We start from the raw sequence: 16,454 nt of genomic DNA on the forward strand, positions 1-16,454 counted from the left end.
CAGATTATAGTGCCAGCATCTATTACACTTAGAGCTATCCAACTTTTGTAATCAAACTGGGGTCCAAAATGCTCTATGTAACAAAAAGAACCAAGTTTGTCTCATTCTCCAAGACCAAATCTGTGGCCATTGAGATGCAGAAATTTGATGCTTAATCTCAATGCTCCAAATGTCTCTAAGACCAGTCTTTGGTTTTTTATTCATACATCCAAATATCAATTTATACCACTGTGCGGCCTGGTGTCCCAAGAAATCCGCCTGAAAGCATAAGAACTCCAGACTATACTGATTATTAAGATTTTTCCATTCAGGGAACCCCTCCTGAATAGCCTGCTTCAGTTGCAACCATTTAAAACTTTGTGATTTGTTAAGACCATATTTATGTTGCAACTGTGAAAAATCAAGCAGTTTAACATTTAAAATAATATCACCTAAAGTCCGTATACCTACAATAATCCAATGCTTCCATATGATTTTAAATCCGCCAATTTGAATCTTGGAGTTTAGCCATATAGATTGATTTGTTGATTTATGTATTGGGTTAAATTACTGACATAAGTATTAAATTAATGACATAATGCAATGTTTTCCATGTATCTATCAATATTCTGTTCTCTTTATATATTCTAGGCATCTTTACACTGAGAACATGAGATAAATGTAAAGGAAACATGAGTCGCCATTCCAAATACAACCAATCTGGGGTATTTTCCATGAGCTCTGGGAGGACCCAATACATACCCTGGTGTAAAATATAGGCTTGATAAAAGTTTGGAAAATTTACCCCACCCTCCCTAATTGGTTTTTGTAAAGATACTAAAGCAATTCTAGGCCTTTTACCCAGCCAAACAAATTTTGTAAGAATACCATTTAACTTTTTATAAAAGGACCCTTGAAAAAAAATTGGTATACTCATTTGATAACAAACCACAGGCAATATCATCATTTTAATAGTTTGGACTCTCCCCCACCAAGAAAGATGTAAAGGATTCCATTGCTCACACATTTCTGTTACTTTTTTAATAAAGATTTTTCATTCTCTTTCATTGTGTCTTCCAGTATATTTTTTTATCCTAATACCTAAATACTTTAATCCATCTTCCTTCTAAACAAATGAGAATAAATCAAATAAGCCTTTAATACAATGCACATTAAGTGGAAGAATTTCTGACTTGCTCCAATTTATCTTATACCCTGAAAATTTTCCAAATTTCTCTATCAACTCTAGCAAGCATGGAATGGTAATTTTTGGATTTCTCAAATAAAGCAGTATATCATCTGCATATGCAGAGACTTTATATTCCCAGTCTGTATAAGGAATACCCTGTATCCCCTTTGCTTGTTGAATGGCTAATAACAAGAGTTCTAATACAATATCAAAAAGCAAAGGAGATAATGGACAGCCTTGTCTATCCCCCCTCTGCAAATTAAAACACTCTTATAAATTATTATTAATATACAATCTTGTAGCAGGGGAGCTATACAACGTCTGAATCATTTGTATAAATCCCGAACCTATACCAAACCAGTCTAATGCTTGATACATGAAAGTCTACTCAACCCGATCAAAGGCTTTCTCCGCGTCCAAAGAGACAGAGAAAGCCGGATCATTCATGGCTTTTGTTAAATTTTAACATATGAAAAGCCAATCTGGTATTATTAGAGGAATGTCTCTTAGCAACAAATCCCGTTTGGTGCATATCAATAATAAAAGGGAGAGCCTTAGCCAAGCATAAAGTCAATATCTTAGCTAAAAGTTTTCCATCAACATTGATTAATGAGATAGGCCTGTAGTTTGAAACCAAAGTGGGATCTTTATTTGGCTTTGGCAAAACAATTGTTAATGATTCTGCCATAGTACCTGTAATGCAACCCTTAGTTAGTTGAAACTTATATAAATTTAATAAATGAGGTAATAGGGTAATTTGAAATGATTTATAAAATTCTACTGTGAAACTATCACCACCTGGAGCGGATCCAACTCTAAGAGATTTCAGCGCTGTTTCTAATTCTTTTAGTGATATAGGCTCTTCCAAACTTCTTTTTATATGTTCAGGAACCTTTGGTCCAATAATTAGATTCAAAAATTCTAAACTATCTTTTCTTCTATCTTCATAAGGCTCAGAAGAATATAGGTCTTTATAAAAATTTAAAAATTGACTTAAAATAGTTCCAATTTGAGTATGTGTAATTCCTTTCTCATCCTTTATTGCAATAATTTTTGTCCTTTTCTTTGCTTTAAGATAATTTGCCAATAATCTTCCTGCCTTATTTGAGTTTCCATAATACAGAAATTGTTGGGAAAACAAATCTTTCCTTACCAATTTTGAAGATATCTCATTATATTTACCCTTTGCTTTTAATAAAGCCTGTAAGGTACATTGTTCTCATTCATTAACTAATTTAGCTTCCAGTTGTTTAATTTCCTTTTCCAAATCCAAAAATTGTTTTTTAAGTTGTTTTCAAATATATGCAGAGTATGATATATGAAGATAAATCTAATTTTAAAAGATTTAAACATATCACGTGAAGAACATTGTTTAGAATTACAACATTCTTTTGAAGATCTTAGATGTTTTTGTATTAACAAAGAGCCTCAGTATTCCAGTGGAGGTAATAGATTTAGAAGACTACAACAAGAACATTGGATTTTTCAACTTAACAACATGAAACCATGTGGACTTAACAGCTTGTTAGAATTGACTGTTGGGGTTTTTTTGTTGTTTTTTTCCAGTTAGTCAAGGTGCAGTCCTTTTAAATAATTCTCTTCAATTCTTTTAAATTGTCTGCTGATTTGAATAAATAGTATTGACTTCCTTATGACATCTTTTCAAACAGCAAATGTGTGGCATTTTGAATTAGCCCAGCACCATTTTGGTTCAGCATGTATCACTAAATGCTGTTCTCAGTAAGTACATCATTGATATTACATTTTTTTGAACAACTTGAGCTTTTATCAGTTAAACTATTGATTTTTCTGACCGTTATTTTTGTTTTCCTGCAGCATTGAATCAGACCCCTGCTGAAGCTGGAAATGCCGACAAAATGGGTCCCATTTCGAGAGCTGCACGGGAACGGGGACGACAGAAATCCCGCGGGACCTGCAGGGATCGCACGGGTTCCCTCTTTGGGTCACGGGGATCCCATGGGGACGCCCCCTAGGGTCACAGGGATCCTGTGGGGATGCCTCCAAGGGTCATAGGGTTCCTGCGGGGTTGGATCACACTCGAGCCGCGAGGCTAGTCTCCTTCTCCTTACCTGTCCTGCCGCAGCACACAGCCGAATGGAAGTCTTCCCGATGTCAGCGCTGATGTCGGAGGGAGGGCTTAAGCAAAGCCCTCCCTTCCTCTGACATTAGCGCTGACATCAGGAAGACTTCCATTCGGCTGTGTGCGGCAGGGCAGGTAGGGAGAAGGCAATGGCGTACCAAATAGGGGGGGGGGAGGTCCGCCCCAGGTGCAGCCATGGGGGAGAGTGTGCACAGCCGTTCAGGTCCCCTTACCCTTTTGGCGCTTCCCCCGACCGACCGACAACAGGCACGGCTGACAAACCTCCCTGCCCTGTAGCCGCAAATCTAAATTACCTTCTTACAGCAGCTTCAATACTCCAGTTGCTGTAAGAAGGTAATTTAGATTTGCGGCTACAGGACAGGGTAGTTTGTCCGACCGGGCCTGTTCTGTTGTCGGTCGGGTGGGGAAGCGCCACAAAGGTAAGGGGCAGGGAGGGAGAAAAGGTGGAGTGGAGAAGAAAAGACGCTTAAGGGAAATGGGTAAAACTGAGGGGGGAAAAGGCCGCTGAAAGCACTGGGGAAGACAAAGGGGTGGAGAAGGACGCTGAAAGGACATGGGGAAGACGGGAGGGGGAGAAGGATGCTGAAAGCACATGGGGAAGACAGAGGTGGGAGAAGGACGCTGAAAGCACATGGGGAAGACAAAAGGGTGGAGAAGGATGCTGAAAGCACATGGGGAAGACAAAGGGGTGGAGAAGGATGCTGAAACCACATGGGGAAGACAAAGGGGTAGAGAAGGATGCTGAAAGGACATGGGAAGACGGGGGAGAAGGACGCTGAAAGGACATGGGAAGACGGGGGGAGAAGGACGCTGAAAGGACATGGGGAAGATGGGGGAGAGAGAAGGACACTGAAAGGACATGGGGAAGACAGGGGGGAGAAGGACACTGAAAGCACATGTAGAAGGCAGAGGGGGAGAAGAATGTTGCCTGATAGGACATGGAGAAGATGGGGGAGAAGGACGCTGAAAGGAAATGGGGAAGAGAGATTGGGGAGAAGACGCTGGCAGGGAAGAAGACAGAGATGCCAGACTATGGGGGGAGTGGAGGGAAGAAGATGGGTGCCAGACTAATTTGGGAGGGAGAGAAAGGGAGAGGCACAGTAACAGAGCAAATGGAAGACGCAGAGAGAAGAGAGACAGTGGATGGAAGGAATTGAATGAGAACATGAGGAAAGCAGAAACCAAGGTAGGAAATTTTTTTTTTTTTTTTTGCTTCAGGATAAAGTAGTATATTAGTTGTGTTGATAAAAATTTATAAACATTAGAGGCTCTTGTAGAAACCCGTTTAGAAAGTATGTATTCTTCCCAATTAATATTTCCAAATTAATAAAGTCTTTTTGCTTATTTTTAAATGGGTTTCTACCAGAGCTTTTAATTCAGTAGCATAATTAAATGAAATGACTATTTCTGTAGTTTATAGGGACGGGCAGGGACGGAGGGGATTCCTCGTGGGGACGGGTGGTGATGGAGGGATTCCTCGCTGGGACGGGTGGGGACGGGTGGGAGTCCTCACGGGGACGGGTGGGGACAGGTGGGATTTCTGTCCCCGCGCAACTCTCTAGTCCCATTAAGATACAGTAAGTGCGGGTCATTTGCTTTAACAGCAATTTTTTTGGGTCTCGGAATGTGTATTTTCATGATTTAAGCCACATAGATATACAAATGGTTGATGTTAATGTGCATTTTCAAGTGTTTGAAAGTCATCCGTTTAATGTATGAGAGGATTTTTTGATGATTGAAAGAAATCCTAATCTGCTGTTTGCTGGTTGTATTCAATGTTAGTGAACAGTGCAGGTTTCTGAGATCTTTTTTTTTTTCCTCTCATTTGACTATTTGCCACTTGGGTTGTGATTTTGAAACCTTTCTTGTGGGTTGGATTCTACCAAAAAATTATGAGCAAGCCTTCTGATGGTTCTCAAACATACTTTAAAAGTATTCTACCAAGAAATAGTAAGAGTGCCCACTATCCGTTTGCAATATTATCTTGTAAGGGGAAGTTGAATTTACTATGATTTTAGAAAAGACTTCACTTAGGCACCTCATATATACCGTAGTACACAGAGTGACCAATATTCAGCCACCGGCTGTCAGTGTTTTTATGTCTACCACTGACTGTATTCCCAGACATTCAGTACCAGGCCATGTCCAGTTAAGTGCAATATCTAGCCCTTAAATGTATAAGATGAACTGCATAAGATGAGATTGCTTTGAATGTGGCCTGATTTATGCAGTTATTTTATGTGGTTAAGGGATGATTATTGACACTTAACCGTATTAAGTGTCAGCTCTGCCCCTGGATTGCCCGCATGGTAGTCAATTTTGAGTCAGGCACTAACTGCAAATATTAAGCAGTACTAACCAGTTAGTGCCACTGAAGACTCACAGTTAGCCACAGACAAGTGATTGAAACATCCAGGAACCTCTCTGGGCCATTTAAATTGCTTTAACTATCAGGCGGATAGATTTCAAGATGACATCTAGGGTAGGGTAAACACACGTCCAAATTTACTCAGACACGTCCTCCTTTTAGAGGGCATGTCCAGGCATCCAGACGGCTTTTCAAAACCTGGCACTTTGTCACTGCTTTTCAAAACCTGGCACTATTTTTTTTACTATGTTACTATGTTACATTGGGCCTGATTCCAGAAACAGTGCCTGCTGCAGTAGGCGCCTGCAAAACAGGCACCTACTATGTGTCACTCACCGGTAGGTGCTGCATCCAGAATCACATCTATATTTTGCACAGAATTTTACAGGCCTACATTTAAGGCATCGGACTCATGCCTATGGAAGCGCCTGGACATGCCTAAGGCCACTTCGGGGGTAAGCCACACCTACACCAGCCTTAGGTGTGCCTAGGTGCTTTTATACAAGCAAAACACCTACATTATAGGCATCTTTCGCTGCATCGTTAAAAATAAAAGAAAACATGCATTCCAATTGCTACATTAAACAGCGGTAGGATGCCTACTGCCTCCTACAATCGGGGCGCCATTAGGAGAATCAGGCCCATTGTGTATAGAATGTTTAAAGGGTTCTATCTCAGGTATTAAGGTGCATGCCAAAGACGACCCCAAATTGTATTTAAATGGATTGAATTACATTTTAATTAGGTTATGTGAATATGGATTATTCCCCCTCAATGCTCAAACATTACAAAAAAATAAATGCTGGCCTTAACACTGAAAACTTACTGCCAGCATTGAAGATGTTGAGGAGAGGATTTATTCTGAATTTCTGATATAAAACTGCCAGTTCTGTGTTGTTTTTGAAGTGGAAGGAAGCCTGTGCATCTTCTAAGCACTGATAGTGAGAAACCAGCATTTATGCAAATCCGAGCAAAAGTGAAAGCATATATTGGTGTCCGTTTTTCTGCACTTAGGGCTCCTTTTATCAAGCAGCGGTAGAGCCTTTTGCTGCAGACCAATGAGGCAAATGCTCTGACACTCATTGGAATTGAATAAGCAGTGGAGCATTTACCTGGCTGATCTGCAGTAAAAGGCTTTACTGCTGCTTGATAAAAGGAACCCTTAAATATTTACAAAATTTAGTGCAAACAACATTGGAAACGCTTATATTTAAGGGTGCAGAAGAATGGCACCAATGTGTGCTTGCACTTCCAGTTTTGCATGGGCATGCACACAGGAGTTGCGCTTTCGACAAAACCTTTATACACATGCACTGGGCAAATTCCTCTCCCTTGATTTTGGTTTAGTAGCATGCATAAAATTTGAATGTAATATGCTTTGAGCATAATTAGGCAGCCTTCTGCTCTGTTACTGCTGTACGGGGTTTGTGCTGTTGGCTTAGCGCTGAAGATTTGAGCTTCGTTCCCCGTGTAAGGCTGCAAATCAGGAAAAAAATACAAATAGCATTAAACATGGACGCACCCATAAAAACTTACTAATTTCAGTTGCTGTAACTGTGAGATTGTGCCATGGTGATAGTTCCCGGTCAAGTGGTTTTGACATGAAAATGGATCCATTCCCTGAGTGAATATCAAAATTTCGGTCCATGTCAGTGTTACGATCCACAGAATATCTGTTAAAATATGATTATATGTCATGTTAATTATGCTGTTTCAAAGAATAAAGTGTATTAGCAAATAGAATAATATGGTTAAATTCTACAGAAAATACAAATCCAGCAGTTTTGAGTTGAGCATCGTAGCTGAAGTTGCAAATATTTTGCAGGCTTTCCAGCATATTGTGGAAAATATGTATATGTCTGTTTCTCAGCACCCATTTTACTTAAGTGCAGTAGAATTTGAGCTTAGCATGCTCTAATGTTGGATTTTCTTCAAACTAAGCTCAGATTTAGGTCTCCTTTTACGAAGCCGCGTTAACGGTTTAACGTGCATAATAGCGCGCGCTAAAATGCCGGCCGCACTTGACGCTACTTCCTCCTCTTGAGCAGGTGGTAGTTTTTCGGCTATCGCAGGGGTTAGCGCATGATAAAAAGTCACGTGTGATAAAGTCGCTAACGCAGTTTCGTAAAAGGAGCCCTTTATGTGACACTTTTTAGAGCATTTCTATTTTATTTTTTATTTTTTTTGCAGGCCGTGCTCTAATATTCCCATTAGCATACAGAAATTGAACAAAATTAACATTGGAGAACTTACTACTTCCTATTTAGAAGAGTTAAGTATTCCAATGTTAACTCTACTGTATATATTATCCAGTTAGTTCACATTCATCATAATGTGCTAATTGGATAATGCAGAAATGTCCATTCCCAACTCTTGCCACTCCACCTCAGAGAAAAATTATAAAATAAAACCATTAGTGCAGAGAATATAGGGGAAATACAGCAAAATGCTTTAATGCATTTGTACAGTTCCATGTTAAGCTCATTAAGGGCTTAATATCTGTTAGTAAAATGACACCTAAATTTTGCAGATAAGTTTGAAAGCTAGACATATTTGGTCAGTATTTCAGAAAACCAAGCCTTCAAGCACTCTCCTTTGCCTTTTATTGGCCACAGAACATGTAACAGTGCTTCATTCCAAATGTCCCAGCTGGTTAGCCAAAAGCAAGAGATGAAGACAGATATTAAGAACAGGAGAATAAGTGAAGCAACTTTCCCTATATTTCCAAAGTTGTAACTTCCCCATAATTGCTTTCATCCCCCCTCCCTCAAAAAAAAAAACCAACAAAAAAACACTCCTGAAATCATAAGACTAGACTCTCAAGACTTTGCGGTAAAAACTGATGGGCCATTATTGTAGTGATTTCTAAAAGGAGAGTCATTCTAAAAATAAAAATGCACAGGCAAATGAGGTTGGTGGAAAGTAGTGAAGGCTTGCTAAATTTACATGAGATGAGTCACTAGTGACAGTGATCGACACGTGTAGAATACACCATGAAAGAGGCGTAGATGTGCACATGTACTGGGAAAAGTAATGCCGTAAGCATTATGTCAATCATAGGTGTGCTAGAGTTATTGGATGAAGGGAAGGGAGGGGAGATGCAACATTGGCTCTCAATAAGTGTGCATAAGACATGCCTTTTCTCCCCCCAAAACAACTATAATTCATATAACTATTGTAATTTGTTTTTAATGTCAAATTTTGTCATGATACAGCAAAAAGCAATAAAGTCTAATAGACTCTCAGAGCGAACTGTCTAGTGCACCAAATAAAATTAATTTGATTGATATATGGAAGGGTCCTCAGTGTGAAAGGTAAGCGAAGGAAGAACTTCTCCAGCGCTTTACATCAAATAGTGAAGATACAATGACCTCTCACCCGCACACCATCACTGTACCCCTCCAGTGTGCTCAAATCATAAAGAAGTGATAAATAAGCAATATAATCAAGTGATAAAAGTAAATCACAGGTGTATAAGGTGCCAACATAAAGACAAGGCAGGTCGCTCTGAGAGTCTCCCTAGCCAGCTCCTAAATGAAAAAATTAAATTTAGCTTGAAAGCAGTGTCCGTGAGACTGAAATCAGCGGCGGGGCAAACAGTCCACCACCATGTAGACAGGTTCTACCAAGCCCGGTTTTGGAGACTCTGGGTCCCTTCCTCAGGAACCTGTTGAAACATTAGCACAGGAGTCATGAACGGCACAGCAGCAAGCCAGCAGGCAAGGGGAAGAGGAAGAGCTAATAGAGTGGAGCGCAGAATACGCTTAAAAACAGAGCAGAACAAGACGTCATGAAAAGGAAGCCAATCACAGCTCCAGAAAAAGTGTTCCACTCAGTACATTCATTGAGGCCATGAGGAAAAACAGTATTAAGTTCAAATATCCAAAATTGCTCCCGCAATTGGGCCAGTTTGTCTCCTCTGAAATCCACAGGAATTTGCTCAATAATGAACCAGGTAAGATCAGAGAAGCCATGGCCCTTCTCCAGACAGTGTGGTACCATGGGAGCAGAAGCAGTTGAAGTGTTGAGCCGGCTCTTATGTTCAGCAAGTCTAGTTTTTATTTTTCAACTGGTCCGGCCCACATATAGGAGATTACATGGACAGGTGATGATGTAAACCACCCATTGAGACAGACAGGTGGTATAATATCTTAGCTGGTATTTGCGCTGGGTGACGCCAAGTGGAGATAGACAAGGAATTAAAACACATGTTGCAATGCCCACAAGCTTTATGTCTACCCTGAGCATGAAAATTGTTGGTAAAAGGTTAACTCAACAAATTGCCCAAATTCCTAGGACGAGAAAAAGCGATCCTCGGTGGTTCCTTAAAAATGTAATGAGAGTCCAAAATGTGCCAATGTTTCCTGATAATACCGGCCACAGTTTGGGTTTGATCCGAAAAGGAGATGACACATACTTGTTGGTCGGTGGCAGGAACATTGTGGGGGGCAAGTAATAGCTCAGGGTTAGTATATCGTGCTCTCTGGTAAGCACGTTTGATTACCCAATCTGGATAGCCTCTCTTCTTGAAACGCTGCGATAACAATTTGGCCTGAACCTTGAATTCGGTGGTAGTAGAGCAAATACATCGAACTCTGAGAAATTGACTGATAGGTAAAGATTGCTTGAGCCTACCAGGATGGCAACTAGAATAATGCAGATAGGTGTTGCGATTGGTGGGTTTTCTATAGCCAGAAGTGGTCAGTTTATGAGCTGTCTTACTGACCACAGCATGAAGGTGTGACTTTTTGCTTATCCACCACTGCAGAAAATTTCAAATGTACATCCAAGGAATTAAGTCAAATTAAAAATTATTGGAATTTTTCCATTGTGTGAGACCAAATCAAAAAAACATCATCAATGTAGCGCAGCCACAGGGAGATAGAAGCCATCCAATTCGAAGGATACAAAAACTTTTCCTCAAAAGCAGTAAAAGTACTTCAAAAAAATTTAAATACTTAACTGGAGCTAGTTTTGATACCAAATAGCTGCCTGGGGGTGTGTGAAATATGCATTGGGAGTTTATTGGTTTTGGACACGGTTTATATTGTAAATGGAGATAATATTCAGATAGATAATAAAGCTGTGGCCAAATATTTATTGCAATAAAATTGAGTTGTGTGATTATTGATTGATAGTGATTAGCTTTCAGTTGCAGGTGACAGGAATGCAAATGCTAATGTTATGCAGCCTTGCCTGATTTGAAGGAACTTTCGCTCAGACTATGCAATCTACCTTTTGCTAGTATAGTTTTTGAACACCCTTTTAGTTGGTCTGATTTAATTACTCACAAGCAATAAAATTGTTGGGATGAAACCATTAACAATAGTTGCATTCATTGTAGCTACAATACTTTTACTTTTTACTCAAAAAATATTATATTAGGCAATAACTTTACCTTAAGTAAATTTTTTAATGGTCTTCACTGTACTTTTACTTTTGTATTAAAATATACAGCATATCTATTTTTACTTAAGTACTTTGACTAGCACTGACAAAACGGCATGCTAAGGCCACTTTTTGCTACAGTTTTGAAAAAGGGCCCCTTAGACTATTGTTAAATTATGAATTTTTCTTCATTTGATTCCATGTTTTTCTGATGTAAGGCCTATGATTGTTTGTCAGCTGTATTTCTATACATGGACTCCTTTTACAAAACTGTGGTAGAGGTTTCTACCGTGGGCTGAGGAAAGTGCTCCAACACTCATAAGAATTCTATGTGCATCAGAGAATTTAGCTCGCCGGCCATGGTAGAAACCTCTTACACAGCTTTATAAAACCCAGCGTATATATTTTGAAATAGGAACTGTTGAGAGCTTGGTCTTTTGGGAGAGGTGGATGATAGGGAAGGTTGAGGAATGTGTAGCCATATGCAGAGACTCATTGTGAGGCCACATATGTGCAAATCAGTAGGGGCTGAGAAGTAACAGGAAAGTAGAGCCATGTAAGAATAATACAGAGGCTCAAAGGTAGGGCTGGCCCTAACTCTTAGAGTCAGTCTATAAATTTGTGTTAAAGAAAGAACCAAAAAATAATCCCTATTTTGCATACTTAATTGCGTAGAAATAAAGAGAACATTAGTTTGAAATATATTTTTTTCTGAAACTGATCTCATGAAGCAATAGGTTAATCATTACCTAATTATATCAATTACAGTCAAACCTCGGTTTGCAAGTACACGGTTTGCAAGACGAGCAAAACATTCTTGCAAATTATGACTCGCAATCCGAGTATTGACTTGATTGGTGAGCACCCCCAACGAGAACTGGCATCGCTGCCCCCCCCGCTCGAACCGGCACCCCCCGCCCGCCCAAACAGAAGCCTTACCCCATCTGGCACCGGCATGCAGCCCACAGGACATGCCAGTGAATAAAGATCCTTCCTGTTGCCTGGGCCTTGAGCATCTGCGCATGCTCAAGGCCTTCTGGCTCTCGCTCTCTCCGAGAATCATGGAGAGAGCAAGAGCCAGAAGGCCTTGAGGCAACAGGAAGGATCTTCATTCACCGGCACCGGCACGTCCTGGGGCTGCATGCTGGTGCCAGATGGAGTAAGGCTTTTGTTCGGGTGGGCGGGGGGAGCGATGCCGGTTCTCGTGAGGGAGGGGTAGAGCAGTGCCACTGGCCTCGGGGGGGGGGGGGAGTGGGTGGGAACGAATCAAGTGAGTTTCCCTTACTTCCTATGGGGAAACTTGCTTTGATATATGAGTAATTTGGTTTACGAGCATGCTTCTGGAACGAATTATGCTCGTAAACCAAGGTTACCGTATTTTCACGCAAATAACGCGCACCCGTATAAAACGCGCACATGGGTATAGCGCGCAGAAATCACGATGATATGTACAAAAACTTTGGTATACCGCGCTCACGGGTATACCGCGCATGCTGCCCGACGCTCCTTTCGCCCGCCCTGACTTTCCGTGCGCTGTCCCGACTCTCCGTTCACCCCCCCTGACTTCTGTGCACTGTCCCCCCTTGAAGGTCTGTCCCCATCCTGAAAGCCTGATGCCCCCCCCCGACGTCCGATACATCCCTCCCCCCGAAGGACCGCCGACTCCCCAACAATATCGGGCCAGGAGGGAGCCCAAATCCTCCTGGCCACGGCGACCCCCTAACCCCACCCCGCACTACATTACAGGCAGGAGGGATCCCAGGCCCCCTGCCCTCGACGCAAACCCCCCTCCCCCCAACGGCCGCCCCCCCCAAGAACCTCCGACCGCCCCCCCAGCCGACCCGCGACCCCCACGACCCCCCCACCCCCCTTCCCCGTACCTTTGGTAGTTGGGCCAGAAGGGAGCCCAAACCCTCCTGGCCACGGCGACCCCCTAACCCCACCCCGCACTACATTACGGGCAGGAGGGATCCCAGGCCCTCCTGCCCTCGACACAAACCCCCCTCCCCCCCAACGACCGCCCCCCCCAAGAACCTCCGACCGCCCCCCCCAGCCGACCCGCGACCCCCCTGGCGACCCCCACGACCCCCCCACCCCCCTTCCCCGTACCTTTGGTAGTTGGCCGGACAGACGGGAGCCAAACCCGCCTGTCCGGCAGGCAGCCAACGAAGGAATGAGGCCGGATTGGCCCATCCATCCTAAAGCTCCGCCTACTGGTGGGGCCTAAGGCGCGTGGGCCAATCAGAATAGGCCCTGGAGCCTTAGGTCCCACCTGGGGGCGCGGCCTGAGGCACATGGTCGGGTTGGGCCCATGTGCCTCAGGCCGCGCCCCCAGGTGGGACCTAAGGCTCCAGGGCCTATTCTGATTGGCCCACGCGCCTTAGGCCCCACCAGTAGGCGGAGCTTTAGGATGGATGGGCCAATCCGGCCTCATTCCTTCGTTGGCTGCCTGCCGGACAGGCGGGTTTGGCTCCGTCTGTCCGGCCAACTACCAAAGGTACGGGGAAGGGGGGTGGGGGTCGCCAGGGGGATCGCGGGTCGGCTGGGGGGCGGTCGGAGGTTCTTGGGGGGGACGGTCGTTGGGGGGGAGGGGGGTTTGCGTCGAGGGCAGGAGGGCCTGGGATCCCTCCTGCCCGTAATGTAGTGCGGGGTGGGGTTAGGGGGTCGACGTGGCCAGGAGGGTTTGGGCTCCCTTCTGGCCCGATATTGTCGGGAAGTCGGCGGTCCTTCGGGGTGGGGGTGCGAGTGGTCCTGCCGGGGGGGGGGGGATGTATCGGACGTCGGGGAGTCGGCCGGGTAAGAGGGCTTGGGCTCCCTCTTGCTCCGATCGTGGATGCGGGTGCGGGTGGGAGCGCGTGCGAGCGGTCGTTCGGGGTGGGGGTGCGAGCGGTCCTGCTGGGGGGGTGAATCGGGCGTCGGGCGGGGTGGGAACTATGGTTTAAAACTTTTGTATACCGCGCTCACGCATATAACGCGCGAGGGGTATGCGCGGTAGGTAAAAACGCGTATAACGCGCGCGTTATATGCGTGAAAATACGGTACACTAATTGTCAGATGTAACTGATGCAGAAAGAAGTTATCTTGAGCCTTCTATTCATTTGTCATTCTGCACTGTTGGTATGCATAACAAGTGAACTATAAAAGAGTGTATTCATTAGTTAACTGAAGATAATTCTATATAGCTTTTTCATCTTGTAAAGACAGTTTTTCTCAAAGAAAAGAGTTTTTATAAAATTATGCGGCTGCTCCTGCATAAAGGTCATTGCACTGAGAGTATCTATTCTTACACAATCAGGCCCAAATTCTATATGTCATCTAAAAAATTGGCACCAACTAGTGAGGCATTAAGCGCGATTCTACAAAAGTTATGCATAATATATAGAACCCCACTTAGAACTGCTTTGAGTTTCTAGGCATCTGAATATTTAGGCATACCCCATTTATGTTAGGGTTTTCTTGGTCTAAATGCCTGCACCTAATTTGTGCACACAATAAGTGAAAAACATGCGCCTAACTTGAAAACACATCTACAGTCTGCCCTAAACCATGCCCAATTTTCAGTATGCACTTTAACAGGGTGAATACTTTTTATTGAATTGCACTAAGTTGTGTGCCTATCTTTCAATTAATTCTGACCAACATCAATTACAAGCTCAAAATTGCCAATTTTCAGTGCCAATTAAGCCTATTAACATATTAAGTTACACAAGGGGTGTTCAATTATCTGAGTATGAAAGAAAGTAGCAAGCGTGTTTAATTATCTAGATTCTTTAGAAACATGATTAGCTTTCTTTAAAATCATAAACTATAGCTACGCGGACAATATAACAATTGTAGTTCCAGTCCTATTTTTTTTTTTTTATCAGCAGATACTCTACAATTTAGCTCTTCTATTATCCAGACAGTGGACTACTGGATGATGGACTTTAAATTCTAAATCAACCCAGACAAAACTAAAATCTTCCTGGCCTCACCTTCCAATAAGATCACAGAAAACACTATAAAGTTCAACAGCATTACATACTCTATTATGTGAGTTCTAAAAATTTTAGGGGTTTATTTAGACCAGGGGTGTCCAACCTGCGGCCCGAGGGCCACATGCGGCCCTCTGAAGTATTTTGTGCGGCCCTGGTCAAGGGTGATACAGTGTTTTCCTCTGCTGCCCCCGGGTGTTTGCCATCTTGCTAGCTCCCTCCTCTGTCTTGCTCTAGCGTTTACGCATTTGTGCGGCTCCAGAAAAAATTTTTTCGGCCAATGTGGCCCAGGGAAGCCAAAAGGTTGGACACCCCTGATTTAGACCAAAAATCTATCACTTGATACAAAAATTAATGCATTAGTTAGGAAAACTTATTTTATGCTAAGGAAATTGTGACCGATTAAAGCATATTTTGATTCTTCCTCATTTAGACTACAGGTATAATCATTGATTTTGAGTTCCCTAGATTATTATAACATCATTTATCTAGCCTCCAGTAAAAAGAATATCAAAAGGTTGCAGATCATTCAGAATACGTCTATTTGATTGATTTTCAACTTGAAAAAATTTGATCATGTAACTAAATTCTATCGGAAGCTACATTGGCTCCCAGTTGAGGCAAGAATATTATTCATGTTAGGTTGTACACTTCTCCCCTATCATTCGCAGGGGATACGGGCAGAGCCGGACTGCGAATGGTGAAAAACTGCGATTATCCGGCTCTGACCCACCCCATTCTCCCTGCCGCCTTCCCGGCCTTACCTGGTGGTCTAGAGGGCTTTCGGGGCAGGAGCGATCTTCCTACGCTCTTGCCCCATGCAGATCGCCATGAGGAAATGGCTGTAGGGAGTTCCCGACGTAGGCAGGAGGAATTACCATTTCCTCCTGCTGGCACCCCCCCTGAACACATGACCCCCCAAACCTCCCAAAGCCTACCCGGACTTCCTCCTCCATACCTTTATCAGCAAGGGATTACTACTCCCTTTGGCCAGCAGGCCTGCCTCTTCAGATTGGCAGCCCTTCCCCTTCCTGGTGCATCCTGGGAGGCACCGAGGAGGGGCCTAAGACCTGATTGGCCCAGGCACTTAAGGTCCCTCCCATAGGTCCATTAAACAGTGGTAGGATGTCTATCATTGCTTACAATCAGAACACCATTTTCAGAATCAGGCCTACACTGCCCATGTGCTAAAAAAATACAATTATATTTTTTGGTGCAGGGGGCATGTTTAGAGGAATAGAATGCATATATTCTACATTAATTAGTTAGTGTGTGAACCCTTACCACCTACATAATGGGTGGTGGTAGGGGCTCAGAAACTAACAGAGATGCACTAATGGAAGAATTAGCATCCGCTATAATAAAACCCTAAGCGCACATGTGCACTTCAAACTTTGTGATCCCTGCATCCGTGATCTGTAGCTCCGTGCCAGT

The 16,454-nt window shown here is 43.1% G+C and overlaps 1 protein-coding gene across 1 annotated transcript in view; it reads right to left on the reverse strand.

Moving 5' to 3' along the window:
• Positions 1-16,454, reverse strand: part of CDH9 (cadherin 9) — a 249,558-nt gene that overhangs the window by 67,165 nt on the left and 165,939 nt on the right. Inside the window, 1 exon segment of the mRNA XM_033933251.1 lies at positions 7,195-7,331. Within this exon segment, the coding sequence (XP_033789142.1) occupies positions 7,195-7,331 (137 nt within the window).

This window comes from Geotrypetes seraphini, chromosome 2 (genome assembly GCF_902459505.1).
Source record: "Geotrypetes seraphini chromosome 2, aGeoSer1.1, whole genome shotgun sequence".
NCBI classification, from domain to species: domain Eukaryota; kingdom Metazoa; phylum Chordata; class Amphibia; order Gymnophiona; family Dermophiidae; genus Geotrypetes; species Geotrypetes seraphini.